This window comes from Hemitrygon akajei, chromosome 20, assembly GCF_048418815.1.
Source record: "Hemitrygon akajei chromosome 20, sHemAka1.3, whole genome shotgun sequence".
NCBI classification, from domain to species: domain Eukaryota; kingdom Metazoa; phylum Chordata; class Chondrichthyes; order Myliobatiformes; family Dasyatidae; genus Hemitrygon; species Hemitrygon akajei.
The window spans coordinates 67,089,349-67,113,157 of record NC_133143.1 but is presented as its reverse complement, the minus strand read 5'-3'; the positions used below and the strand labels follow the sequence as shown (position 1 = coordinate 67,113,157).

Genomic DNA, 23,809 nt, shown 5'->3' with positions numbered 1-23,809 from the left:
ACTGCCCTGTGAGGGTTACTCGTCTCTGGTTGACTCACTGCCCTGTGAGGGTTACTCGTCTCTGGTTGACTCACTGCCCTGTGAGGTTCACTCGTCTCTGGTTGACTCACTGCCCTGTGAGGTTCACTCGTCTCTGGTTGACTCACTGCTCTGTGAGGTTTACTCGTCTCTGGTTGACTCACTGCCCTGTGAGGTTCACTCGTCTCTGGTTGACTCACTGCCCTGTGAGGGTTACTCGTCTCTGGTTCAGCTCACTGCTCTGTGAGGTTTACTCGTCTCTGGTTGACTCACTGCCCTGTGAGGGTTACTCGTCTCTGGTTGACTCACTGCCCTGTGAGGTTTACTCGTCTCTGGTTCAGCTCACTGCCCTGTGAGGGTTACTCGTCTCTGGTTGACTCACTGCCCTGTGAGGGTTACTCGTCTCTGGTTGACTCACTGCCCTGTGAGGGTTACTCGTCTCTGGTTGACTCACTGCTCTGTGAGGTTTACTCGTCTCTGGTTGACTCACTGCCCTGTGAGGTTCACTCGTCTCTGGTTGACTCACTGCCCTGTGAGGGTTACTCGTCTCTGGTTCAGCTCACTGCTCTGTGAGGTTTACTCGTCTCTGGTTGACTCACTGCCCTGTGAGGGTTACTCGTCTCTGGTTGACTCACTGCCCTGTGAGGTTTACTCGTCTCTGGTTCAGCTCACTGCCCTGTGAGGGTTACTCGTCTCTGGTTGACTCACTGCCCTGTGAGGGTTACTCGTCTCTGGTTGACTCACTGCCCTGTGAGGGTTACTCGTCTCTGGTTGACTCACTGCCCTGTGAGGGTTACTCGTCTCTGGTTGACTCACTGCTCTGTGAGGTTTACTCGTCTCTGGTTGACTCACTGCCCTGTGAGGGTTACTCGTCTCTGGTTCAGCTCACTGCTCTGTGAGGGTTACTCGTCTCTGGTTCAGCTCACTGCCCTGTGAGGGTTACTCGTCTCTGGTTCAGCTCACTGCTCTGTGAAGTTTACTCATCTCTGCGCTAGACTGAGGCTGTGACCTGCCACTAATGTGATCCTGAATCTGCTGCAGTTGTGACTGGCTTTGTGGCTGTGGGCTCACTTTTGTTGAACTTCAGTTCTGAATTGTATTTGCTTACTTTTATTGTTTGCAATATTTTTTTAACCTGCACAAGGTGTTTGACAATCTTTCTTTTAATGGGTTCTATTGGGTTTCTTTGTTTTGTGGCTGCCTGTAAGGAGACGAATTTCAAGGTTGTACTGTATATAGTATACGTAGTTTGATAATAAATGTACTTTGAACTTTACTCAATCTATCTATAGTTCTCTGGAATCTTATTATGCCCTCCTCACAACTTAACTACCCACCCATCTTGCTTTAAGCACATGCATCAAACTCTTTGGTATCAGTTCCTTAAACAATAGCATTGATGTTCATCACATCTTGCCAACTGTAGACAGGGTAGATGCACGCAGGCTTCTGCTACTGAGGTGGGTGAGACTAGAACTACCATAGGATAGAGCAGTAGAATTAGACCATTTGGCCCATCAAGACTGCTCCACCTTTTGATCATGGCTGATTTATTTTCCCTCTCAACAGACCCATAAACATCACCTTACTCTTTTTGCTCTATTTTTGCACTACTTACTTTTAAATATATATTTCTTACTGTAATGTATATCATATGTATTGCACTGTACCACTGTTGCAAAAGGAACAAATTTCACAACATACAGTGATAATAAACCTGATTCTAATTCATTCTCCTGCCTACTCCCTTTAACCTTTGACATCCTTACTTATCAAAAGCCACATGTCATAGGTCTAGGGTGAATGGTGAAATATTTAAGCAGAATCTGAGGAGAAACTTCTTCATTCAGGAGGGTGGTGAGAACGTAGAATGAGCTGCCAGAAGAAGTGGTGGATCCGGGTTTGATTTCAACATTTAAGATAATATTTAGATAAGTACATGGAAGGGAGGGGCACAGAGGGTGATGGTCGAAGTGTGGGTTGATGGGACTAAGCAGAATAACAGTTTGTCACAGACTGGATGGACCAAAGGGCCTATTTCTGTACTGTAGTATTCCATGACTCTGGCTATAACTAGACAAAATCCATTTATGTTTATTTTTCAGTCCCAGTTAACCAATCTTTTTCTGTGTTGTTTTAAAGTAGTTCAGTGTTGTTTTTGCACTGTTTCATGTAGTACCATGGTCCTGAAAAACATTCTCTCATTTTTACTGTGTACTGTACCAGCAATTATGGTCGAAATGCCAACAAAAAGTGACTTGACTTGACTTGAATGAATTAGGAGCAGAAGTAGCCCACATGATTATTGAGTCTGTTCTGTCCTTAAGATTACACCTGATCTAATATTTATTCAGATTCATTTATCACATGTACATCAAAACATACAGTAAAATGTTTGTGTTAACAACATATCCACCAAGGGTGTGCTGGGGTAGACCACAAGTGTCACCACACATTCTTATCAACCCTATCTTAACAAAACATTGCTGAAGAGGTAGTAATGTGTAACAAGTAAATAGCAGATGAACTGAGTAAGTATTTTGCAGTCTTCACTGTGGAAGACTCCAGCAGTATGGTGGAAGCTCTAGGTGTCAGGGGTCATGAAGTGTGTGAAAATACCATTATTAGGGAGAAGGCTATTGGGAAACTGAAAGGTCTGAAGGTAGATAATTCACCTGCACCAGATGATGTACACCCCAGGGTTAAAACATAGAAAACCTACAGCACAACACAGGCCCTTCGGCTCACAAAGTTGTGACGAACATGTCCCTACCTTAGAAATTACTAGGCTTACCCATAGCCCTCTATTTTTCTAAGCTCCATGTACCTATCCAAAAGTCTCTTAAAAGACCCTATTGTATCCACCTCCACCACTGTTGCCAGCAGCCCATTCCACCCATTCACCACTCTCTGCGTAAAAAACTTACCCCGACATCTGCTCTGTACCTACTCCCCAGCATCTTAAACCTGTGTCCACTTGTGGCAACCATTTCAGCCCTGAGAAAAAGCCTCTGACTATTCACACGATCAATGCCTCTCATCATCTTATACACCTCTATCAGGTCACCTCTCATCCTCCATTGCTCCAAGGAGAAAAAGACGACTTCACTCAACCTGCTTTCATAAGGCATGCTCCCCAAACCAGGCAACATCCTTGTAAATCTCCTCTGCACCCTTTCTATGGTTTCCACATACTTCCTGTAGTGGGGCGACCAGAACTGAGTACAGTACTCCAAGTGGGGTCTGACCAGGGTCCTATATAGCTGCAACATTACCTTTCAGCTCTTAAACTCAATCCCACGGTTGAAGGCCAATGCACCGTATGCCTTCTTAACCACAGAGTCAACCTGCGCAGCTGCGTTGAGCGTCAAAGAGGTACTGAAAGAAGTGGCTGGAGATATTGTGGAGGCAATAGTAATGATCTTTCAAGAAACACTAGATTCTGGAATGGTTCCAGAAGACTGGAAAATTACAAATGTCACTCCAATTTTCAAGAAGCGAGAGAAGCAGAAAGGAAACTATAGGCCAGTTAGTCTGACCTCAGTGGTTGGGAAGATGTTAAGCATATGGTCTCAGGGTACTTGGAGGCACATGATAAAATAGGCCAGAGTCAGCATGGTTTCCTCAAGGCAAAATCTTGCTTGACAAATCTGTTGGAATTCTTTGAAGATATACTAGCAGGATAGACAAAGGAGAATCAGTTGATATTGTGCACTTGGAATTTCAGAAGGCCTTTGACAAGGTACCACATGAAGTAGCTTAACAGGGTATTACAAGAAAGATTCTAGCATGGATAAAACAGACTGATCGGCATGAGGCAACGAGTGGGAATAAAAGGAGCCTTTTCTGGCTGGCTGCCAGCGACTAGTGGTGTCAATTTCAAAGATAATGGTTTTTACATTATATGTCAATGATTTGGATGATGGAATTGATGGCTTTGCTGCAACGTTTGCAGAATATACAAAGATAGGTAGAGGGGCAGGTAGTTTTGAGGAAGTAGAGAGGCTACAGAAGGACTTAGACAGATTAAAAGAATGGGCAAAGAAGCAGTAGATGAAATAAAGTGTCAGGAAGTGTACGGTCATGCACTTCGGTAGAAGAAATTAAAAGATTGACCATATCCTAAATGGAGAGAAAACACAAAAATCTGAAATGTGAAGGGACTTGGGAATCCTTGAGTAGGATTCCCTAAAGGTTAATTTGCAGTTTGAGTCTGTGGTGAGGAAGGCAAATTCAATGTTAGCATTCATTTCAAGTGTGCTAGATTATAAAAACAAAGGATGTAACGTTGAAACTTTATACAGCACTGGTAAGGCCTCACTTGGGAGTACTGTGAGCAGTTTTGGGCCCCCTCTCTTGGGGCTTAGAGGAAAAATGCATCAGCCATGATGAAATGGCCGAGCAGGCTCAATAAGTCAAATTGCCTAATTCTGCTCCTTTATCTTATGATCTCATCAACTTGCCTGGCAACATTGAAGGATCTAGCAAAGTAGACCCAATATCCCTTTGTTCCTCTATACCTCCAACATTAGATAAGGAGATCTTTGCTGTATGTATTTGTTCAAAACCACGGCCAGAGTCAAAACACATTCATGAGGACCTTTGCCCTGCCTGAGCCATACATGATAAAGACAATACACAAAATGCAGTAAATTGGTTTGTCTTCAGTTTAGCTTCTTGACCCCTCCCATCACACCCACACAGAGATTACCCTATGTCACCTTTGACAATATTTGATAGTAAAATTACTTATATTTCTACTGCACTTTACTGTACCTCCTCAAATCCCATTTCAAAAAGGCACTCAACAGCTCCCTTGACTGGCAGCAATCTGTTTGAAAAGGTTTGATTTCCAATCTTAATTGACTTGTATTTGTCTTCGTTTGGGTTCCTGTTAAGGGAAAAAAAATGCCACTTGACAAATACTGCACACAGATATCATCTACATTTGTTTAAAAGAGAAAAAAAAATCACACTGTACTTATAATCTAAGATCAACAAGATTTCTAAAAACAAAAGATTCCGCAGATACTCTGGAAATTCACAGCAACAAACACAAAATGCTAGAGGAACTCAGCAAGTCAGGCAGCATCTATGGATGGGAATAAATATGAATCCCAATGAAGTCTTGGTCCCAAATGTCGTCTGATCATTCTTCTCCATCGATGCTGCTTGACCTGCTGAGTTCATTCAGCAGTCTGACCTGGAGATAACTCCAAACAGTGAAGACAAACATCTTCGCACTGGACTACAGTCGCAAAACAATATACTTCACATCATCCAAGTCAGTGGCAATAAACACGATCCTGATTCTCAGTGATGATACAATAAATGGTCTTTATGGCACATGGTTCTCTGGAACTAGTGCCTGACTTTGAAGTTACAGAACTTCCTGTGGGGAAGGTTTCAGGACCTGAAGTTAGAAAAACAACAATCACTGCTGTTATTTTCTTCTCATTGGCATCAATTTGTCTTGACTCGTTAGAGTTATCTGAATGTCAGAAATCGAACAGTAAAAATGTTATTAGTTTTTGTCCAATAGTCAAACTGTGATTTATGGTGCATTTTAATAGCAGATGATAGAATAATAGGAAAGTACAGCAAAGAAACAGGCCCTTTGGTCCATCTAGTCAATGCTGAACCATGTACTCCTATCAACCTGCACTAGGACCGTAGCCCTCCATACCCCTGCCATTCACGTAACTATCCAAATATTTTTAAACATTGAAATCGAGCTCCCATGCACCACTTGTGCTGGCAGTTCATTCCACACTCTCATGACCCTCTGAGTATAAAGTTTCCACTCAAGTTCCACTTAAACTTTTCACCTTTCACTCATAACCTAACCTCTAGCTTAGGTTTGAGTTTCCCACCCAAACTCAGTGGGAAAAGCCTGCTTGCATTTACCCTATTTGCCTCATAATTTTGTATACCTCTATCAAATCTCGCCTCAGTCTTCTAAGTTCAAAGGAATAAAGTCCTAACCTATTCAATCTTTCCATATAACTCAGATCCTCCAGGTCAGGAGACAGCCTTGTAAATTTCCTCTGTACTCTTTCAACTTTATTTACACCTTTCCTGTAGACAGGTGACCAAAACTGCACACATTACTACAAATTATGCCTCACCAACATCTTATACAGCTTCAACATAATATCCTGGACTCTACTTTGATTTATGAAGGCCTATGTGCCAAAGGTTTTCTTTATAATACTATCTACCTGTGACGCCAGTTTCAATGAACAGTGGAGACCCTAAGATATAGGAGAAGTAGGCCATTCTGCCCATCGAGTCTGCTCTACGATTCAATCATGGGCTGATCTAATTCTTCCAGTCATCCCCACTCCCCTGCTTTCACCCCAGGCCTTTGATGCCCTGGCTAATCAAGAACCTATCTACCTCTGCCTTAAATGGACCTGTATTCCCAGATCCCTTTGTTCTACCGCATTCCTCACTGCCTTACCGCTCACTGTGTAAGACCTACGCTGGCTGGTCCTACCAAAGTGCAACACCTCACACTTGTCTGCATTAAATTGCATCTGCCATCTTTCCAGCTCGTCCAGATCCCTCTACAAGCCACGATAGCCTTTGTCACTGTCCACTACTCACCCAACCTTGGTGACATCTGCAAATTTGCTGATCCAATTAACCACATTATCATCCAGGTTGTTGATATAGATGACAAACAATGAACTCAGCACCAATCCCTGTGGCACACCACTAGTCACAGGGCTCCAGACAGGCAACTATCTACTACCACTCTCTGGCTTCTCCCATAAAGCCAATGTCTAATTCAATTTACTACCTCATCTTGAATGCCAACTGACTGATCCTTACTGACCAAACCCCCACGCGGAACCTTGTCAAATGCCTTGTCTTCATCAACCTTCCTGGTAACCTCCTTGAAATAATCTATAAGATTCATTCGACACAACCTACCATGCACGGAACTAAATCAGTCCATGTGTATCCAAATACACATATGCAGTCCCTCAGAATACATTCAAACACTTTCCCACTACTAATGGTCAGGCTCAACGGCCTATAATTTCCTGGTTTATTTCTTAAAAGGCAGAACAGCATTGCCTCCTCCAATCCTCCGGCACGTCACCTAGGCTGTCTTAACTATCTCTGCTACGCCCCAGCAATATCTGTACTTGCCTCCAGCAGGGTCCTAGAGCACACCTTGTTAGGCTCTGTGGATTTATCCACCCTAATTTGTATCATGAGAGCAAACACCTCCTCCTCTGTATTCTGGATAGAGTCCATGAAGTTGATGCTCTTTTGCCTCACTTCTATAGACTCTGTGTCATCTCCTGAGTAAATACAGATGCAGAAGTATCTAATTTCTCCCCCATCTCTTTTGGCTCTACCCATGGATTACAATTCTGATCTTCCAGAGGATCAATTTTATCCCTTGTAATCCTTCTTGCTTTTAACATATCTGAAGAACGCCTTTGGATTCTCCTTCACCTAGTCTGCTAAGGCAACCTCATGCCTTCTTTTAGCCCTCCTGAGTTTGAAAACTGATGGATGCTACAAATTCAACCAGCAACAGTGAATCCTGTAATGTTATTCTATACAGTATTATCAACATTTTGCAAAGGCACTGAGTAATTTGAGGAGGGATTCAGAATCTGTGTCAGTTCGATTAAGTGCTGGATTTCACTGGTTTTGGAGGTACTGAAAACCCTTGGAAAGTTGCTATTGGTACATATAACAACCACAGTGAAGAGTGGGTGGGTGTATGTGTCTGTCTGTCTGTATGTCTGAGTGAGTATGTGCCTGTCTATCTATGTCTGCCTGTGAAGATAATTGCCTGAGCAAACACGAGGAAATCTGCAGATGCTGGAAATTCAAGCAACTCACACAAAATGCTGGTGGAACACAGCAGGCCAGGCAGCATCTATAGGGAGAAGCGCTGTCGACGTTTCGGGCCGAGACCCTTCGAGGTTCCACCAGCATTTTGTGTGTGTTGTTGTTTAAGCTAATTGCCTGTCTAGCTGGAGGGAGAAACGAAAGAGCCCCCAAGACTCCGGGAGGGGAGGCCAGCCAGACCTTCGGCCCTTCCCCGGGAGCTCACGAATCGCCACCCAGAGCCCGGGCCTCACCGCAGGATGTTGTCCGCATAGCGCAGCAACAACTCGGAAGCGTCCAGGAAAAGCGCCTCTGGGTTCTCACTCAGCGCCTGCACCGCCGCCGACGCCATCGCTCTGCGGGCAGCCGCCGCCCGTACTCCGCTCCCCGGCCCGCAGGAGCCGCTCCCTCTCCCGCTGTCGTCATCAGGAGAGCGACGATGCTCCGTCATCAGGCTGCTTCGGGCTCCGGATGAGGCCGGCCAACTGGCTGTAGTTCGGTACTTCTTCTCCTGTCACTGTCACCTGAAGCCACCGAGCCGACTGGTGGTGGGTGCGTCTCCCCCGTTACCCTCCCCACACTACTGGGTCGACTGGTGGTGGGTGCGTCTCCCCCTGTTACCCTCCCCACACTACTGGGTCGACTGGTGGTGGGTGCGTCTCCCCCGTTACCCTCCCCACACTACTGGGTCGACTGGTGGTGGGTGCGTCTCCCCCGTTACCCTCCCCACACTACTGGGTCGACTGGTGGTGGGTGCGTCTCCCCCTGTTACCCTCCCCACACTACTGGGTCGACTGGTGGTGGGTGCGTCTCCCCCGTTACCCTCCCCACACTACTGGGTCGACTGGTGGTGGGTGCGTCTCCCCCTGTTACCCTCCCCACACTACTGGGTCGACTGGTGGTGGGTGCGTCTCCCCCTGTTACCCTCCCCACACTACTGGGTCGACTGGTGGCGGTGATTCTCCCCCCTGAAACACTGGGTCAACTGGTACTGGTGTTGATTCTTCCCCCTCTCCCCAATGACTTTCACACGACGGTGGTCACTCTGCCCCTAAAGACATTGGTCAGCTGGTGCTGGTGGGCGTCTCCCCTGTTACTGTCACCCATCCTCACCACACTTACTGGTAGTGACTCTCTCTGGGTGGAGGGGTGACACATCTGGATAGCCTCCGACCTGATGGCATGAACATCAATTTCTCTTTCTGGTAATTTCCCCCTCTCCTTTCCATCTTCTATTCCCCTCTCTTCTCTCTTACCTCTTCTCTTCACCTCCACCTGGTGCCCCTCCTTCCCTTTCTCCTATGGTCTGCTGTCCTCTCCTATCAGATATCTTCTACAGCCGTTTACCATTCCCACCCACCTAACTTCACTTATTACCTTCTAGTTAGTCCTTCCCCTCCCCTGCCTTTTTGTTCCAGTGCCTTCTCCCCTGCCTAGTCTCGAAGAAGGGTCTCAACCTGAAATACTAACTGTTTATTCATTTTCATAGATGCTGCCTACCCTGCTGAGTTCCACCAGCATTTTGGATGTGTTGCTCTGGATTTCCAGCATCTGCAGGATCTCTTCCACTTATTGGATCTTTACAGTTCTCTGCTTCCTCTCCAATAATAGTGCAAGAAGAGCGCATGTCCTGGTGCGTTCCAAGGTACCGTGGGAGCACATTGTTCTGCATATTGTCTATGCCGTTCACTTCATTAGAACTGTGCTTTAAGAGTGTACAGGGTAAAACAATAAAAGATGCAGAATAAAGTGTAACAGCTGCAGAAAGTGCAGTGCAGGAGGTGCAGGGCCAAAACAAAGTAGATTGTTAGGTCAAGGGTCTATCTTATTGATTTGTAGTTAAGATTAGTGTAGGTAGGTATTGCAGATGGCATGAACATGGTGGGTGGACTTATTTTCAAATGGTGACCTCCATTATAATAAGCATTTCTTAACATTATTCCATTACATAAGACACAAGAGGGACTGCAAATGCTGGAAATCTAAAGCAATGCACTCAAAACACTGGAGGAACTTGGTAGACCAGGCAGCATCTATAAAGGACAATGAACAGTCAACATTCTCATAAAGGGTCTTGACCCAACATTGGTGGGAGTGCTGCCACAAGAAAGCAGCACCCATCATGAAATATCCTACCATCCAGGCCATGCTCTCTTCTTGCTACTACCATCAGGAAGAAGGTACAGGAACCTTAGGACCCAGACCACTATGTTCAGGATCAGTTATTCCCCCTTAACCATCAAACTCCTGAACCAGTGTGGATAACGTCACTCATCTCCACACCCTTGGACTGTACAACTTGTTCTCAGTATTATTATTTTATTTCTTTTGCACAGTGTGTCTTCTATTGCACAGTGGTTCTATTGTACTGCTTTCTTTTTCTGTAAATGCCCATGGGAAGATGAATCTCAGGGTTGCATATGCTGACATGGATTTATTTTGACTTTAGACTTTGAATGCTTTTTTTTTGTGCTTCGTAAACTTATGGTACAAAGATGCAAAGGGCACTAAATGAGAATGTTTGTTTGGTCTTTGTAGGTGTAAAGAAATTTCTTGAGCATCTGAAAAATCTGAAAATATCTGAAAAATCTACACTTTGCTCCTCATGTTAGTAATATGTTGCCACCAAGGAAACAGCTGCTTTCAGTGTATCAATTCTTCAAATGCAAATGTTTAAATACAGAGTTGAAAGCAAAAAACTTCTCGGGCATGGCCTTGGCAAAACATCAGAGGCGTGTCGTCATCACTGGGATTGGTTTGGTGTCTCCTCTTGGAGTGGGCACTCAACTCACGTGGGACCGAATCTTGAAAGGAGAGAGTGGTGTTATATTCTTGGATGCGCCGGAGTACACTGACTTGCCTTGTAAAGTGGCTGCCTGTGTACCCCGGGGTGATGGAGAGGGGCAGTTCAACAAAGAAAAGGTTGTTTCGAGATCCGAGGCAAAGTCTATGTCGGACGCCACAATCATGGCAGTAGCTGCAACTGAAATTGCACTCAAAGATTCCAACTGGAGACCACAATCTGAAAAAGAACAAGAAGCCACAGGCGTAGCTATTGGAATGGGTATGGTTCCTCTTGATGAAGTCAGTAACACTGCTGCCCTTTTTGCAACCCAGGGTTATAAAAAAGTCAATCCTTTTTTTGTTCCCAAGATTCTCCCCAACATGGCAGCTGGACAAATTAGTATTAAATTTGGACTCAAAGGCCCAAACCACTCAGTGTCAACTGCGTGCACGACGGGAGTACACGCCATCGGGGATGCTTCAAGATTTATCCTCCACGGAGATGCAGAGGCGATGCTAGCAGGTGGCACCGAGGCTTGTATTAACCCTTTAGCAATGGCAGGCTTTGCAAAGGCACGTGCCCTCTGCACCTACTATAACTCCACCCCTAAACTGGCCTCGCGTCCATTCCATCCTGACAGGAAAGGGTTTGTCATGGGAGAAGGGGCATCGGTGCTTCTGCTCGAGGAGTACAGACATGCCGTAGCGAGGGGGGCGCGGATTTACGCCGAAGTACTGGGTTACGGACTCTCAGGAGATGCCTCCCACATAACTGCTCCCGGCATCGGAGGGGATGGAGCTTTCAGGTAAACCGGTGTTATGGATAATGTGATTGTGTTTATCAGAAATGGGATTTTAAAAAAGAATTTGGAGATTTGAACTAAAATATAGAACGGTACAAGCCCTTTGGCCCATGATGTTGTGCCAGCTTTCTAATCCACTCCAAGATCTAACCCTTTCCTCCCACATAGTCCTCACTGTTTCTTTTATCCATGTGCCTACCTAAGAGTCTCTTAAATGTCCCTAATGTATCTGCCTCCACCACCACACTTAGCAGGGCGTTCCACACACCCACCAGTCTCTGTGTACCAAAGTTAGCTCTGACCCTGAGAGACCAGCTGGCCTGGCCTGGATGGTGGGATATTTCATGATGGGTGCTGCTTTCTTGTGGCAGCACTCCCACCAATGTTGGGTCAAGACCCTTTATGAGAATGTTGACTGTTCATTTTCCTTTATAGATGCTGCCTGTAGCAATCCCAGTAGCCTAATGCTATTACAGTGCCAGCACCCGGGTTCAATTCCCACCACTGCCTTTAAGAACTTTATATACTCTCCCAATGTGGGTGTAATTGGGCAGCGTTGGCTCATTGTGCTAGAAGAGCCAGTTGCTGCACCGTATCTCTAAATAAAATAAACAGGATAGGATAAACCAGGTAATTACAGGATAGTGAACTTAATGTCACTGGAAGAAAAATTCTTCAAGTGCGCAGGAGATACGGTAGCGTAGTGGTTAGCACAAAGCCTTATAGTACAGACGTCCTGGGTTCAATTCCCGCCGCTGTCTCTAAGGAGTGTGTATGTTCTCCCTGTGACCACGTGGGTTTCCTCCGGGTGTTCCAGTTTCCTCTCTCAGTCCAAAGACGTACCGGTTGATAGGTTAGTTGGTCATTGCAAATTGTCCTGTGATTAGGCTAGGGTTCAATTGGAGATTGCTGGGTGGAGTGGTTTGAAGGGCTGGAAGGGTTTATCCTCACGGTATCTTAATAAATAAAATGATTATTGTAAAGAACTCTGAAGGATTGTATGAACCTTGTCGACCCAACATGTTAACAGATTTTCTTTGCATAGATACTGCTTGGCTGATACATGTTTTTCCAGTATTCTCTGCTTTTGTTTAATTATTTCTGGATTTCTGCTGAAGTAAGCATTGCTGCAATTAGTCCTTGCCTAATACACCATCCAACTGGCCTTCAATTAGAGGCCAGCACCATATTCTGGTTCTTCTCCATTCCTTTAAGTAGTGTGACACTATTACAGCTTGAGGCTTTTCCTCCAGCATTTTGTGTGTGTTGCGCAGAATTTCCAGCAATTGCTGAATCTCTGTAAGACACAGGAGTAGAATTAGGGCATTCAGCCCATCAAGTTTGCTATTGTATCTTGGCGAGTTATTTTCCCTCTCAACCCTGTTCTCCTGCCATCTCCCTGTAATCTTTGACACCCTGACTAATCAAGAACCTATCAACCTTGCATTAAATATACCCAATGACTTGGCCTCCACAGTTGCCTGTGGCAATGAATTCCATAGATTCACCACTCTCTGGCTAAAGAGATCCCTCCTCATCTCTGTTCTAAATGAGGTTCTAAATAATGTTCCACTAGTCTGAGGTTCTGCCCTCTGGTCCTAGACTCCTCCACTTGTGTCTTAAATTGTGAGTAACTTTTTGTGTTGAATGAGGAAAATATCACCCAAGTAATTAAAATTACAGAGCACTATTTTAGTTGGTTATTAAAGTACAATGTATTTACTTATTCTGTTGTTACGTGCAATAATAGACCTTTGCAAATCCATTCTGTTGCACAGACTTTGTAATATTTTTACTGTGAATGTTTATTTGATTATAATTGCATCTTCTCAGGTGCATGTCTGCTGCAATGAAAGATGCTGGGCTATTACCACAAGATGTTACATACATCAATGCACATGCCACCAGCACGCCACTCGGAGACGCAACTGAGAATCAAGCCATCAAGAGATTGTTTGAAGAACATGCATATTCTCTTGCCATCTCTTCCACTAAAGGAGCGACCGGCCACCTGTTGGGGGCAGCTGGAGCCATCGAAACAGCATTCACAGCACTGGCCTGCTTTCATGGACGCCTCCCTCCTACCCTGAACCTCGACAGGACGGATCCTGAATTTGATTTGAACTACGTCCCGATGAAAGCTCAGGAGTGGAAGGTTGCAAAAAGACGGATTGCACTGAGTAATTCATTTGGATTCGGAGGCACAAATGCAACCCTTTGTTTGGGAAGCATCTAATTAACATTTTTATAATAAATAATTGAAAAGGATTTGTCCCTGGCTGTATGTTTCAAGATTCAACTTTGTTCACCATGTTGGGAATTTGAGCAATTTTCTGTACACAGTCGAAGTTTTGGGCCTAGATACTTCATTAGGACGGGCAAGGAAGGGGAAAGATGCCAGAATAAGGTGAGGGAGAAATCAGGACTGGAAAGCTTCTGGCATCTTCCTCCTTCATTTCTGGTCTTGGTGAAGGGTCTTGGCCCAAAATGTTGACTGTTTATTCCCTGGCCTGCTGAGTCCCTCCATCATTTTGTGTGTGTTGCTCTGGATTTCCAGTATCTTTAGAATCTCTCGTGTTTAGGAAGTTGTTGTGGTGTGTTGGTCAGGACATAGCATGCAACAAAGAACAACAACATTCAGCGGTGACAAAGAATTATATTAAAAAACAAATCAAGTCAGAGGTTTAAGGATGGACATGGAATAAAATGTACATAAATAAATAAATAAATACCAGCATGTATATACAAGGTTAATAGCATTAAAAGAAGTGGTTTAAAATGTTTACAGTGCAGTGACTGAGGTAATAGGTAGAGGGGGTGGTGGGGGACTAGCTAGAATAGTTGATCATTTTAACTGCCTTGAGGAAGAATTTTTTAAGATGACATTGAAGTATTTGTTTTAATAATCCTATAACAGTTTCTAGAAGGGAGCTTTAAGAAAAGGCAGTTTGCAGGGTGGGTAGTATCTGCAATGATTTTTCCTGCCCATTTCTTTGTCCTGGGCATATACAAGGCCTGCAGTGATGGTAGATTGCAGACGGTGAGCTTTTCTGATGACCTGACAGTTTGCTGTAGTTTTCGTATGAGGGTTTAGAGAAACATTTGGTATAGGAAGAGTTGCAAATGGCCGACATGAAAATTGCTCAAATGTCACAATAAAAGAATATTGTAAATGTACTGATTAGTGATGCTTTCCTGTAAAGTTTATTTTCTCAATGTTGGCAGCAGAGATAACTGATAAATCAACAGAGCTAAACAAGAGGTTTTAGCTTAATTCATTAAAAGTATTTTTATTAAACACACCAGATAAACATTTTCTTAGAGAAACACACTCAAAATGACAGAGGAACTCAGTGGGTCAGGCAGCATCTATGGAGAGGAATAATCAAGCAACATTTTGGGCTGAGGCCCTTCTTCAGGATGTCAACTGTTTATTCCCCTCCACTTATGCTGCTTGACCTGCTGAATCCCTCCAGGATCTATGGAAGGGAATAAACAGTTGAGGTTTCAGGCCATCTCGTGGTGAATGGTCTCAGCCCAAAACATTGACTGTTCATTCCCCTCTGTAAAAGCTAGCTGACCTGCTGAGTTCCTTCATCATTTTCTGTGTGTTTCTCAAGGTTTCCAACCTCTGCAGAATCTCGTTTATGATTTTGTTTGAGAACCTTTGTTAAAAAATAGCAATGAAATTCTGCTTCCCCTAATAACATAATATAGTTTCAATTAAAAAAACATCGTGTATTTCCTGTGAAGCTTGAGTCAGTAATTTTCTTTTCTCGGTGCCTCATATATTAATGCACAGAAGCACATGAGCTGAGGAAAACTATTAGTGGACACTGTAAAATCGTGACACAAGGATTGCTCAGCCACCATGACAAAAGCATATAAATGACTTCCTATATAGCCTATTTTGTCATTGTTAGCAGGGGAACACATCTAGACCTCTCCAGGTACCAGTGAATCAATCTGTACGATCGACTAATAACTGTAATAGCACCATGTGCAACTCACTGATTCCTCCCAGCTGCGTGGCTGCGCAGTAACTAAAATGCTCCCGCACACATGGTCTTTGTTGTCGTGCAGTTGGAGTTTGCTTTTAAATAATGATAATATAATTTTGAAATCATGTTAATATTGTGGAATACCCTGTAATTAATTATGTGTTAATGAATATAATCCATCATCATTATGTGCCATGTGGTATGACGCAGGCGTTTGGTCTGTCCATGACCATGATTGTTCTTAGCAAACTTTTCTACAGAAATGGTTTGTCATTGCCTTCTGGGCAGTGTCTTTAAAGACGGGCAATTCCAGCCATTATCAATACTCTTCAGAGATTGGTTGCCTGGTGTCAGTGGTCACATAACCAGGACTTGTCATAATCACCAGTTGCTCGTACGACCATCCTTCACCTGCTCCCATGTCTCCACGTGACCCTGATCGGGGTTGGGGGGGGAGGGGGTCTAGGCAGGTGCCACAACTTGCCCAATGGTAACCTGCAGGCTAGCGGAGGGAAGGAGCACCGTACACCTCCTTTACTAGAGACGCATCTCCACTCCACCACCCAAATATAATCCATAAATTTTCTAAATAATAAGCATATCCCAGTCTTAACATTGAAATATTTTAGGGCATCAATGTATTTATATTGTTAATATTTCAAGTTATTACTCTGTTACAAATAACTGCAGAATAGAAGTTGGTTGCTTATTGTTAATAAATCACTGGCCCATTGAACCCCAATGCTATTGAAAGTTCTGAGAATTTTCCAGGCCATGTAAAAAATTTCCTGCTCAGAGCAATGGTTTGGCCATGCAGCTGTAAAAAAAAGTGTACGTTGATAGACATCATTAGAGGTGTCGGCGTGCTTAATCTAATTGGGGGAAATGGCAGAGCAAAAGCAGTTATTCCTGAAACACTGAGTGTGCACCTTCAGACTCCTGACCTCCTCCTTATGAGAGCAATGAGATGAGGGAAGGTTCTGAATGGTGATGGACCTTTAAGGACCCTTAAGGATGGCCCTTAATAATAGCATTTGCAAAAAAAAAACATAAACAAGGATTTTACACTATACAAGAAAAGTACAATTAGAACAAAATAACAAAGTCAGTTTAATACAAAGTGGCCATAGTTGTCAGTATTATTAAACTGTAGCGATGGGAGTTTTTCCGGTTGGCTCAAGAGCCAAATGGTGGAAGAGAAGTCGCTGTTCCTGAACCTGGTGGTGTGGGGAGTTTGGGCTTCTGTACCTCCTTCCCAGTGGTAGCTGCAAGAGAATGGTATGTCCCATATCATGGGGATCTGTTGTCATCTTGAGGCAGAACCTCCTGTAGGTACTACCAATGGCAGGGAAGGATGTGCCTGTGATATATTGAGCTGTGTCCACAACTCTCTGCAGCTTCTTTCGTTCCTGGCTTTCGAATTGGCATACCAGACCATGACACAACCAGTCAGGATATCTGTAGAGTTTCGTTAGTATGTTTGGTCACAAGCCGTTCCACTGTTCACTATGTTTTCCAATCTCTTTCTCTTCTCTGAGCCGTGCCTCTCACCCCTCCTTTTGTGCCATTATCTCCCTTTCCCTCTTGGAACCTCTCACAATTTAACCTTACTTTGCCGCTGAAATGCCTGGGGACAACCAGCAGGTGTCGACACTTCACCAGACTTGAACATGGAACATAGCCTGTAGTTCATTCAGTCACCTTATACAACTCTGAGATTCATTTTCATGTGGGCATTCACAGTAGATACCCAGAACTATAATAGAATCAACGAAAAACTACATACAAAGATGGACTAACAACCAATGTGCAAAAGACAAACAGTACAAATAAAATAATAATAATAATAAATAAGTTACCAATAGTATTGAGAAAATGAGTTGTAGAGTCCTAAAGAGTGTGTCCATACTTTGTGGAATCAGTTGAGGTAGGTGAGGTTATCCACAGACGTTCAGGCCCTGTTGGTCGAAAAGTAGTAACTGTTCCTGAACATGGCGGTTTGCGTCCTTAGCCTCTTGTACCTCCTTTCCGTTGGCAGCAGCAAGAAGAGAGCATGGCATGGATGGTGGGGGAATAAAGCATCACACAGACCCTTTTAACCTACCCTAATATCAATCTAACCCTTCTCTCCAACACAGCTTTCTATTCTTCTAACATCCAAGAGTTTCCTAAATGCTCCTAATGTATCTGCCTCTACCATTACCCCTGGCAAGGTGTTCCATACACCTACCACTCTCTGTTAAAAAAATACCTCTAATATTCCGCCCCCCCGGCACCTTTCTCCTATCACCGTAAAATTGTGGACCCTCGTATTAGCCATTCCTGCCTCGGGACAAAGTTTCTGGCTGTCCGCTCAATCTAAGCTACTTATTATCCAGATCCTAATGAAGGACCTTGGCCTGAAATGCCTGTTTATTTCTCTCCATGATTGCTTCCTGCTGAGTTCCTCCAGCATTTTGTATGTATTGCACAGGATACCCTCTGTGTAATTCTAAGGATACTGTACAGTCAGTGGCCACTTTATTAGGTACACCTGTACACCTGCTCATTGATGCAAATATTCAATCACCCCATCATGTGGCGGCAACTCCATGCATAAAAGCATGCAGACATGGTCATGAGGTTCAGCTGTTGTCCAGACCAAACATCTGAATGGGGAGGAAATGTGATCTAAGTGACTTTGACCCTGAAACGATTGTTGTGCCAGATGAGGTGGTTTGAGTGGCTCAAAAACTGCTGATCTCTGGGGATTTTCCCAAGTTTACAGAGAATGGTGTGAAAAACGAACACCACCCAGACCCGAGCAACAGTTCTGTGACAGCAAAGGCCTTCTTAACGAGATCAGAGGAGAATGGCCAGACTAGTTCAAGCTGAGAGAAAGGCAACAGTAACTCTCTTAACCCCATGTTACAACAGTGGTGAGCAGAAGAGCCTCTCTGAACGCACATGACTAACATCGAAGTGGATGGGCTACAGCAACAGAAGATCACAAACATACAGAAATACGCTTAGTGACCACTTTATTAGGTACCTCTTGCACATAATGAAATGGCCACTGAGTGTATATGTAGTCATGACATTACTAAATTACACCACTTTTATTAATGAGATTTCCCTTCTTATGTTCATCAAAATGATGATCCCTCTGCTGGAGATACACTTCAGCATCAGGCACGTCAGGAACTTACAGCATCTCTCACTGCAGGAAGTTCACAGCGCTGAAGCATCAATAAAGTTCAAAGTAAATTTATCATCAAAGTACATATTTGTCACCATATACAACTCCGAGATTCATTTTCTTGCGGGCATTCACAGTAAATCCAAGAAACACAATTGTATCAGTGAAAGACCTCACCCAACAGGCCTGACAAGCAATTAATTTGCAAAAGACAACAAACTGTGCAGATATAAAATCAATAAAAAGCAAATAATAATAATAAATAAGTAAGCAATAAATATCGAAAACATGAGGTGAGAGTTCTTGAAAGTGAGTCCATTGGTTGTGGGAACTGTTCAGTGATGAGGTGAGTGAAGTTATCCTCTCTACTTGGCTGAGGGTTAATAACTGTTCATGAATCTGGTGTTGGTCCTGAGGCTCCTGTACCTCCTTCCTGGTGGCAGCACTGAGAAGAGAGCATGTCCTGGATGGTGGGGATCCCTGATGATAGATGCTGCTTTCCTGCAACAGCTCTCTATATGGAGGTGCTCAATGGTGGTGATAGCCCAAGCCGTAGTCACTGCTTTTTAGAAGGCAGATACTTGTGAAGCCCCACTGGTTTCCTTGGCTGTGTAAATCTAGGGAAGACACACTCCGGTCCTACCAAACCTGTGAGACTGAGATGGCTCTCTCCCAAACCGCGGTTTGTGCGGGTGCCATGTAATTTGCTCCCCTGTTACGACTCAGCGCCAAGAAACAACAGACAGCACACTGCATACGATTAAAGGAATTATATTTATGAATCCTCAATGAAAGGGTTAGTAAAGAAAAGAAAAATAAATAAAAGGGGCCCGTTATAATTAAACAGTCCAATGTGCACAAGTTGAAGCTCAACTCTTTCAAAAGTCATACATATTCACCGGTCCTCAGGAGACACCGGAACCTGGCTCCATCGAGTCATGGTCCCCCACCGGGTCGAATCCTACGACTTGTTCTCTTCCCTCTTCATCTCTGGCCGAACAATAAAACAAAGACCAACCTTAATACCCCTCACAAAACCTCCCAGTTCCACCATCCTAATTGGATGATACACATCCCCCCACATCCCTTATCATCAACAATAACCCAAACAGGCTGAGAGCAGAACAGACTGCTCTTACAGAACTGCCAAAACAAAATACCTACAACATAGGGGTAAAGATGTGAACCAGGGGGTTACACTTGGATAGAAAAAGAGTAGAGGCATGAGGGAACATGGAATTAGGGTAGGTAGGCATCACAGTCAACATGGACAATCTGTATTGTTGTACAACCCTCTAAGACTCTCCTCTAACCTTCGATCTCAACATCACTCTCTGTGGAATTCAGTGCCACAGATGGCTGTGGAGGTCAAGTCATTGGACAGATTTAATGTGGAGGTTGATTGGTAAGGGCTCCTCTAAGGATCATCACCTTGGTGTGGTGGAGGGGCTGGTGAGTTTCTGAGATCCTAAGAGCAATGGCATCTGGAGCTTAGTCATCTGGTAGGGTCACCCATAACAGTAAGATCAAGGGGGAGGTTCTAGACAAAGAACGATCCAACCAAGACTACAACCGTGCAGCTGGCGGAAGGTGAAGACACGTCACGTCGGCAGTGAAGGCAGAGGAAGCCTGTAGCAGTGGGGAGTCCCCAGTCATCTTGCATTCCTCTGAACCCTGACACCAATCTGTCAAGCACCATGTGGTGGTTGGTCTTGTATCAGCCTCCCCACATTAAACAAGGTCACGCACCAGGCGTTCTTCATTAAGGGAATAATCCCTTGGGAGAGCTTCACACTTGACTTAAGTAATTGCACTACTAGGAAGGGCATCAAATGTTATGGGGAGAAGTCAGAAAAATGGGAAAATATATCAGCCAATTTGGAAAGTCAGAGCAGATTCAAAGGGCTGAATGGCCTAATTATGCTCCTATATCTTATGTCTATCATCAATATCCTGTACTTACCATATAATCCCTGATTTTACTAACATCCAGAAATCTGTTGACCTTAGTTCTGATAAGAATCCATGTCTGCCCAGCATCGATTTTTCTATACTTAATAAAATGACCACTTAGTGCATGTTTATGGTCTTCTGATGCTGTAGCCTATCCATTTCAACGTTCTACACACTTCTGTCGTAACGCGTGGTTATGTCACCTTCCTGTCAGCTCGAACCAATCTGGCCATTCTCCTCTGACTTCTCTCATTAATAAGATGTTTTTGCCCACAGAACTGCTTCTTACAGGATGCTTTTTTTTTCACCATTCTTTGTAAACTCTAGTAACTGTTGTATGTGAAAATCCCGGGCGATCAGCAGTTTCTTTGATGCTCAAACCACCCCATCTGGCACCAGCAATCATCCCTCAGTCAAAGTCACTTAGATCACATTCCTTTGCCATTCTGATGTTTGGTCTGAACGAAGACTGAACCTCTTGACCATGTCTGCATGATTTTATACATTGAGTTGCAGTCACATTATTGGCTAATTAGATATTTGCATTAATGAGCAGGAGTACAGGTGTACCTAATAAAGTGGCCACTCTGTATATCTGTTTACTATCTGCGAAAAGGAAAGAGGTTCATTAATCATCCTTCTGCTTTCAGAAAAGTGTAAAGGGAAATTAATTAACTGTATCTGCAAGATGCATGACCTTTTTTTTTAGAAACTTCAAATAGAATACTTCCTTTTAGTAGCTAAATATGGCCAGTTGGGTAGAAATATATAATTGTCTCCATTACACTGCATAATAGGCTCTACATTTTAATTGAGTTTTAAATCTTGATTGACTACTTTAAATTTTTCATTTTAAAATGATCACTTCTTTATCTACCACAGAGCCTTGTGAAGAGTAATTTGAGGTGTGAGTCAGGCTGTCCACCTGAGCTGTACGGAATAAGATAATGCTGGAGGAAGAATTGGTACACTTAGAGAGGATATGAAATGATGGGTCTACTAGATTAGCTGTACTTGTTAGATGTACAGTATATTGAAACATACAGTGAACTGCCTCAACGACCAACACGGTCTGAGGATTGCGCTGGGGGCAGCCCGCAAGTGTTGCCACTCTCCCGGTGTCAACATAGCGTTGGCACTACTTAGTAACCCTAACTTTGAATGTGGAAGGCAACTGGAGCACCCAGAGGAGACTTATGTGTTCACAGTGAGAACATTCAAAGTCCATGCAGACAATGGCAGAATTGAACTCTTATCATTATCAAAATTACAATCACTTTATTGCCAGAAAGTGAAACATACCAGAATTGATGGTGGTTTGTTGCAAAGCATACAACACAGGACAGTACCACAACAGACAACACCATAGCAACCGACGGATTACAAGACAATTGTGCAAACAACCATGGGCAATCAACAATTAGTAGAATGGTCACATAGGCAAACGCCGATAGTCAAACTAAAATAAATGTTAACATATAAACAGACTCAGTAATTATCAACAGAACAAGGAGAGCAAGAAGGGCCATTTAATGGATGTTGTGCATGGACAGCTAAGGTATTACAGCTGATTGAGTCACTGAGAAGCTGGATAGCTACAGAAAAGAAGCTTCGGAGACGACATGATGATGGAGTTGTAGTATGTTCCTGATGGAAATTTGGTGACTGCTAGGTTGCTGTAAAGCATTGCGCCATCTGTTAGTTGATGCATCACAAGTATAGATGAAAAGCTTGTTCACAATTCAGCGTCACACACAAAATGCTGGAGGATCTCAGTAGGCCAGGCAGCATCTGCGGAAAGGAGAGCCGGGGTCTTGGCCCAAAATGTCAACTGTACTTTTTTCTATAGATGCTGCCTGACCTGCTGAGTTCCTCCAGCATTTTGTGCGTGTTGCTCTGGATCTCCAGCATCAGCAGATTTTCTCCTGTACTCAATTCAGTGTGCTTTTTTTGCAGCTGTTGTAAACAACATCACGTTTGAACTGGAGGTATCTGTTTCTGGTATCAGATTTAATGCTGAGCTGAGTTCTGGCCATACAGAGTGGACAATGGCCATAGGACCATAATCCAGAAGAGGTCATTCAACCCATCGAGTTTTCTTCGACTTTCCAAAATGGCTGATTTATTATTCCTCTAAATCTCATTATTCTGCCACCCCACGTCTTCATCAACATATTTCTCGAACACTTATTTATCCTATGTAATGTACAGTATATTCATTCAATACCTGCTCAGGACGTTTTTGCAATAATATCATGCAGGTTTAGCAAACAGCTTTGAATTTTTTATTCACATATACATTCCATTTTCATGGAGCACTTTCACTTCATTTGCCACAAAGGTGGGCTTTCTGGTGGCTACCCATTTTAATTCTACTTCCCATTCCCATTCTGACAAGTTGATCCATGGCCTCCTCTATTTCCACGATGAGACCACTCTCAGGTTGGAGGAGCAACAACGCATATTCTGTCTGGGTAACTTCCAACCTGATGGCATGAACATTTATTTCCCTAAATGTTGTTAATTTCTACCCACTCCCTCCTTCACTCTTCTACCATTCTCCATTCCAGCTCCACTCTTACCCCTTCTCTTCTCTTCACCTGCCTATCACCTCCCTCCTCCTTCCCGTTCTGTCATGATCCACTCTCCTCTCCTATCAGATTCCTTCTTCTTCCAGCCCTTTATCTCTTCACCCCATCACCTCTCAGTTTCTCACTTCACTCCCCCCTCCCAGCCACCACCTTACCCCTCTCCTGGCTTCACCTACCACCTGCCGGCTTGTACTCCTTCCCCTCCTCCCACCTTCTTATTCTGGCTTTTGCCCCCTTTCTTTCCAGTCCCAATGAAGAGTCTTGGCCCAAAACATCTATATTTATTCCTAATCATTTCAATAAATGCTGAGTTCCTCCAACATTTTACATTTGTTGCTCTGAATTTCCAGCATCTGCTGAATCTCATATTTATATCTGCATTTTGTGCAAGTATCTTGGACTATAAGACCATAAGACATAGGAGCAGAATTAGACCATTTGGCCCATCGAACCAGCTCCACCATTCAATCCTGGCTGATTTATGATCCCTCTCAACCCCATTCTCCTGCCTTCTCCTCTTAACCTTTGATGCCCTGACTAATCAAAAACCTATCAAACTCCACTTTAACTATACCCAATGATCTGGCTTCAACAGCCGTCTATGGCAATTATTTTTCTTTATGG

At 43.8% G+C, this 23,809-nt stretch overlaps 2 protein-coding genes across 8 annotated transcripts in view; one reads left to right on the top strand and one right to left on the bottom strand.

Annotated features, from left to right (window-relative positions):
* ngly1 (N-glycanase 1) overlaps positions 1 to 8,341 on the bottom strand; it is a 35,105-nt gene extending 26,764 nt beyond the window's left edge. The window contains exons 1-2 of the mRNA XM_073024530.1: positions 8,130 to 8,341; positions 4,795 to 4,909 (exon numbers count right to left, since the gene is read on the bottom strand). Of these exons, the coding sequence (XP_072880631.1) occupies positions 4,795 to 4,909; positions 8,130 to 8,326 (312 nt within the window). The 5' untranslated portion in view covers positions 8,327 to 8,341. The remainder of the gene's footprint in view (positions 1 to 4,794; positions 4,910 to 8,129) is intronic.
* On the top strand, positions 8,188 to 13,730 carry oxsm (3-oxoacyl-ACP synthase, mitochondrial). 7 transcript variants are annotated; one of them, XM_073024532.1, is made up of 4 exons: positions 8,188 to 8,374; positions 9,365 to 9,520; positions 10,414 to 11,465; positions 13,296 to 13,730. In XM_073024532.1, exons 3-4 carry the CDS (start codon positions 10,492 to 10,494, stop codon positions 13,696 to 13,698), a joined length of 1,377 nt encoding a protein of 458 aa, XP_072880633.1. In that variant the 5' UTR covers positions 8,188 to 8,374; positions 9,365 to 9,520; positions 10,414 to 10,491; the 3' UTR covers positions 13,699 to 13,730. The 7 variants fall into 7 exon arrangements, with proteins under 7 accessions (XP_072880633.1, XP_072880634.1, XP_072880635.1 ...); XM_073024533.1 differs by having other exon boundaries at positions 8,243 to 8,369; XM_073024534.1 differs by having other exon boundaries at positions 8,243 to 8,423.
* The last annotated feature ends 10,079 nt before the right edge of the window (positions 13,731 to 23,809 follow it).

Coding starts and splice junctions, on each gene's coding strand:
- oxsm (XM_073024532.1), top strand. CDS start 10,492: ATGTTGCCACCAAGGAAACAGCTGCTTTCAGTGTATCAATTCTTCAAA. Junction 11,466..13,295: donor GGAGGGGATGGAGCTTTCAG/GTAAACCGGTGT, acceptor GCATCTTCTCAG/GTGCATGTCTGCTGCAATGA.